The 6,000-nt window shown below is 42.5% G+C and overlaps 1 protein-coding gene across 2 annotated transcripts in view; it reads left to right on the top strand.

Annotated features, from left to right (window-relative positions):
* The window catches only part of LOC126391486 (collagen alpha-6(VI) chain-like), an 80,301-nt gene that overhangs the window by 35,016 nt on the left and 39,285 nt on the right, over positions 1 to 6,000 (top strand). For both annotated transcript variants that reach the window (XM_050046303.1, XM_050046304.1), the window contains exon 3: positions 4,581 to 4,685. In XM_050046303.1, the coding sequence (XP_049902260.1) occupies positions 4,610 to 4,685 (76 nt within the window). In that variant the 5' untranslated portion in view covers positions 4,581 to 4,609. The remainder of the gene's footprint in view (positions 1 to 4,580; positions 4,686 to 6,000) is intronic.

Below are 6,000 nucleotides of genomic sequence, written 5' to 3'. Positions count from 1 at the left end.
TTAAAAGCCTCCCGTTGTCGGATACGACATGAAACTACTCCAGTTAGCTCAATCATGTTGTAACTAAGACATCCGCTGGAAAAAACATTTTCTTCACGGATGAGCACACGTTTGATAAAACGGAGTTAAATCTCTCGGCATCCATTTTCAAGCTCTCTGTGTGTTTGTTTCCTTGCGGACGAGAAAAGGGGGAGCGCACGTTTCCGAGAAGGCGTGTCCTTTTCAAAATAGCAAGAGGCGTTGCTTTGTTGCCGGCCGTTTTCGCCGGTGTGTTAAACACACTTTAGAAAGGAGTGTCCCCAGACTATCAGATGGCGGAGATCTCTGATTGTCTTGGTGGCGAGACTACTGCCAAGGTAACCTTGAGAAACGCACCGAACTCCCAGCTGCTCAAACGATTAGCGCCATACTCTAAAAACAGATTTGGGTGGTCAAACCTGGTTTGCTAGTTAATCTAGTTAGTTTTCTGACTAAATAGGGTTCATTTGATAGATTCAGTGGTTTATTCACTGACAGCAAAACACTGTAACACTAGTGACTGAGAGGAAAATAAACTGGTTAAGTTACTTGAGTAGGCGGCACGGTGGAGCAGTGGTTAGCATTGTCGCCTCACAGCAAGAGGGGTCCTGTTTCGAACCAGGTGTGAGGGCTTTGAATCCTGGGGAGTGGGAGCCCTTCTGTGTGGAGTTTGCATGTTCTCCCTGTGTCAGCGTGGGTTTCCTCCAGGTGCTCCAGCTTCCTCCCACAGTCCAAAGACATGCAGGTTAATTGGTGACTCTAAATTGTCCGTAGGTGTGAATGTGAGTGTGAATTTTTGTCTGTCTCTATGTGTCAGCCCTGTGATAGTCTGGTGACCTGTCCAGGGTGAACCCTGCCTCTCACCCAGTGTCAGCTGGGATAGGCTCCAGCCCCCATGACCCTAAACAGGATTACGGAAAATTAAAAAAAGTTCCACATATGTTTGTGTATGCTGTCAGTTATAGTTCTTACAAGGAAAGAAAATCACAATCTGCCAAAATCTTGCAGGTATTTCCAGGTCAAACTTTTAGAATATTTGGGAAATTGGAATCGGCCAAGAAAATTGCAGTCAGTCCATCTCTAATGAATTCATTTACCTCATATCTGGAATAAAGCTGTTAAATACCTGATAATGCATCTGAGAATATTTCTAACATTTACCAAAGTTTTAAACTTAAAGCACCCTTAATTGATCATTAATGGATTTATCAGTAAAAATCAATTTATTGTGTAGCCTAAGGGAAAAGTAATGCGCCCCTTTTAATCCTCTGTGTTTTTTATTCATGAATCATGAAATGAAGGTGTTTTTAGGGGATTTAGCTTTCGACCTTCACATTAATAGATAGACAAAGGTATCTCTAGCCGCCTTACTAAACACCTTGATTAAGTGTTTGGCAGCTCAGGTTGTCATGAAACACCTTTGAAAGAGTCACTTTGTGTTAAAGTGTTCTGAGATTGTTCCCAGGTCAGATGAGTCCACTGTAAAGTCAAATGTTCTCTGGCACACACATTGAAGGTTTTAATCAGTTCTTCTCTTAATGGGGCATTTCCCATCATGTGCAACTTGTTTGTTGTGCAACACACCAAATTGCAGCTTGGAGATGTTTTTGTTCTCAGGAGAAGCCTAAAGCTCTGAGGTAATGTGGGGTCACAGTGGGCGTGGCCTGATCTCATACATGTAAATGTGTGCAGTACACTGTAACATGATTCGCTGCAACAAACGTGTCTCCCTTGAATTAACAGACAAATTAAGGGATCTCTGGCTCTCATTACAGGTGTTTATTAAGGATTGCTGTTTTATAGTGTTGTAAAGATCGTTTGATGAAGTTTGTTAATTAGATGTTTACCTGCATTCCTCCCCACACATGCACAACACCTAAATAATTTCTAATACATCCAGAACTCTGCTGCCCGCGATCACATCACCCCTGTCCTCCAGAACCTCCACTGGCTCCCTGTCCCACAACAAATCCAATTGAGGTCCCTCTCCTCACTGAAATATCGTGATATTATTTTAGGGCCATATTGCCTTCCCCTACTCCTCTGATGCCAACCTCCTGACTCCACTCAGGACCAAGCACCAGACCTGGGGCGACAGAGCCTTCTCCATAGCCGCCCCCTCTCTCTTGAACTCTCTCCTTAAACACACTGAGACTGCACCGACCTCTCTGAGTTCAAATCACTCATCAAAACTCATCTTTTCAAAACTTCTTTTAATGTGTGAATGATGTCCCGTGTGTTTCACTGTATTATATTTTATGTTAAAGGACAACTTCAGTATTTTTCAACCTGGGCCCTATTTCCCCATGTGTATGTGTGCGTATGATTCATGGGTACAACTCGTTCTAAAATTGGTTCAGTATTGAGGGAGGCAGCAGCTGCGAGGTAGAAATGGGGGCAAATGCGTCCCGTATTAGTTTGCGCATTAAAAGTGCTTTTTTCGCCACTGACCGGTTCAGATCGCCAGTGCTATCTCTGCAAATAGCATACTAAACATTTCCCTGACCCTTCACCTCTTCCCGGCCATGACGTCATCTCGCAAGAGCTTTGCTTGTTGACGGAAGAAAACAGGGTACGAGGGCAAAGTATGCAACAGTAAATGTGCGTCTCGGAGACAATTCTAGGTATCAGTATTACATGCATAAAGACATATTAGTTATACTTACTTGATGGATAGTTGACCATTTGGTCCCTGTGGTTTTGGCCGCCTCCTCCAATTTATTTTGGGCACATGAAAAAAGGTATCCAGCACTGCCCTGTTGATCAGAGGGGGGAAATCCTCTAATGTAGTTACACAGCGTTGGTAGTTTCTGTATCATCCCAGGACACATCGAGACCATGAATATTGGGCAACAGGTCCCACTCGTTGCAACACAGACATTCTTCCTCTGTGGGCATGGAGTCACAGCAACCACAGGAGCACCACCAGTCCTCAGAGATTCGCGTTCGTGCAGCCGCTGCTTCACCCTCGTCTGCTCGTTGGCCCTCTCTCTCTATCCTCGTCTGCTCTTCAGTTTGTAGGAGCTCCTTGTCCATATACTCGGGCCAAATAAGTACGTGCGGCCATCGTAATAAAAGGGCTCATCCTATTCTCGAAATCGGGTAAATATGCAGCTATGATACCGATGCAGTAAAACTCTCAACTGTACTCTGGGACAACCAGCGCCACTCTGAGCGGTGCTCAGCATGGCTCCTCTGTTTTCTTCCAGCAACAAGCAAAGCTCTCGCGAGATGACGTCACAGCCAGGAGGAGGTGAGGGGTCAGGGAAACGTTTAGTATGCTATTTACAGAGATAGCACTGGCGATCTGAACTGGTCAGTGGCGAAAAAAAGCACTTTTAATGCGCAAACTAATACGGGACGCATTTGCCCCTGTTACCGTTTTAGCTCTTTTCGCGTCTGCCGGCTGCATCCGCCTCCCTCAATACTGAACCAATTTTAGAACAAGTTGTACCTATGAATCATACACACACATACACATGGGGAAATAGGGCCCAGGTTGAAAATACCGAAGTTATCCTTTAAGTGTCTTTTAGTACTATAAAAACGCTCTGTAAATAAAATGTATTACTCTTATTTATTATTACCTTAAGTTTTTTTTATGGTTTATACTAATAGGTTAAAAAAAATGTAGGTACATTTTGCACACTTTTTCTATATTGTGTGATATATTATGTCAGTTATTCCTCCACAACTCAATGCTGTGGTGTTTCACTATTAGCCAGACATGCTAATGTCAGGCTAATGCTTTGGCACACACATTAAAGGTTTTAGTAGATTCCTCTTTTTATGCACGATTTCCCAAAATGTGCAGACCGTTTGTTGTGCAGCCCATGACACCACAGCTTAGAGGGGTTTTATCCTCAGGAAAACCCAAAAGTTGTAAAGAAACGCAGAGTGGCATGTCCTGTCTTCGTGCCTGTAACTGTGTGCAGTACACTGTAACATGATTTTCTGGAACAAAGCGTCCTCCTTAAATTAACAGACAAATTAAGGGATCTCTGGCTCTCATTACAAATTTAGATTAGGTGTTTATTAAGGATCACTGAAGGGATTGCTGTTTTATAGTGTTGTAAAGATTGTGTGATGATGTTTCATGATCAGGTGTTTACCTTAAGTTTTTTATTTTCTATTCCAAAAGGTGAAAAAATGTAGGTACATTTTGCACACTTTCAATAGTAATGGAGTATTTTCTGCATTGTTAGTTGATAGTTTATCTCAGTAAGTCTTCCCCCACCAAATTGCTGTGGTGTTTCACTATTAGCCAGGCATGCTAATGTCTGGCTAATGCTTCACAGACACATTAAAGGTTTTAGTAGATTCCTCTTTTCATGCACGATTTCCCAAAATGTGCGGCCCGTTTGATGTGCAGCCCACGACACCACCACTTAGAGTAAACCCTAAAGTTCTAAAGAAACGGAGAGGGGGCGTGGCCTGTCTTCATGTCTGTAAATGTGTGCAGTACATTGTAACATGATTTTTTGGAACAAACATGCTCCCTGCTGCGAATGATGAGAAACAGATTGTCTGCATTTATGGTCGTCTTTGTCCTTGTGTTACAGGAAGAGAGAAACCCGAGATTCATTCCAGCATGGAGGGAAGACTGGGTCTTCTCCTCAGCCTCGTCATGGCAGCGTGTTTCTATGGCAGCGCTGCTCAGAGGACAGGTGGGTATGATTATGCAGCTATGACTTAACTTCCTGCATACCAGCACAGAAAGGATCACGGCGAACGTGCCCCTGCTATAACATTACATCATCCTATAACATCTGTGAAACCAATTTATAGTGTGTGAATATACAGAAAGTACACACACAAGCACACACACATACTGCACATGCCAACACACACACATAGAGGACCCTACAGAGATTTCATTTCATTTCATTTTTATTATAAGAGCACTGTTACTAACCCTGCACAAGAGTGTGTTTTCTGCTGAGCACATGATAGTGATGCATTAACTGGTTCACAACAGCACACAGTCATCTTGCTTTGATCACCAGTGCTGAGCTGCATGAAACATACAGAAAATCTATTTTTCAACCCCTCTGCCAGACACAATGGTGATATTTGATGACTCTGCAAAAAATCTGGATTATTTTCAACATTTTTTGAAGAACTTTTTCCAAAACATCTGCCCACAGGACGGCTGGGAGAAGAGGCAATTTAGCAAACAAATTAAAGTTAAAGCGAGGAAATTAAAATACTTGGGTAAAGGGAGACTCTGGTATTTTACAACCTGGACTCTATTATTTCATGTTTTTGTGTCAAAGTGACTGGTGGGAACAATAGTTTTTCAAATTGTTCCAGTATTGAGTGTGCGCTGCAGCTGGCAGCAGCAAAACAGGCCACAATTTAACAATTTAATTTATGTCCACTAAAAGTGCTGTTTTTGTACTGACAGGTTCAGATTGTCTCTGACAGCATCACTGGAAACAACCCCACAGAGATATTTAAAAATGTTTCCATACCTGTTGCTTGTTCGGGTCTGTTTTGTGTCCAAGTTTCAATGAAGAAAGGGTCTCATTGTAAAATCTCAGAAGAGATGATTTGGTACAAGGAGAAAACGTTGGAAATGTGCAGGTACCCTGGTGCATTTAGGTACACTAAGCACAATTGCTTTATTGTGTTCCCCCAATGCATGTGTGTGTGTGTGTGTGTGTGTGTGTGTGTGTGTGCATGTGCAATTTTTTTCAACACAGTTAACTGAAGATTGATGTTTTCAATATCAGTGTCACCATTATTATGGAAATAAATCTAAATAAATAGTAAGAAAGCATGATTGTCCAATTAGTCACACATGACAGAAGAGTCTTTGCAAAGACAGTATATATACATATATAGAATAGGCATTTTTCAGCAGTGGCGGGACGCTGTGGCACACAGGTCTGTATTTCCTGGCTCCAAGGTTGTTCATGAGGTAATTATATGACAGCTGCATGACTTCTGCTCTGATGCTGATGAAAGCAAGACCACGTC

The sequence above is a fragment of the Epinephelus moara genome, chromosome 6, assembly GCF_006386435.1.
Source record: "Epinephelus moara isolate mb chromosome 6, YSFRI_EMoa_1.0, whole genome shotgun sequence".
In the NCBI taxonomy this organism is placed as follows: domain Eukaryota; kingdom Metazoa; phylum Chordata; class Actinopteri; order Perciformes; family Serranidae; genus Epinephelus; species Epinephelus moara.
Note: the sequence above shows the minus strand (reverse complement) of the source record. Positions and strands in the feature narration are given on the sequence as shown.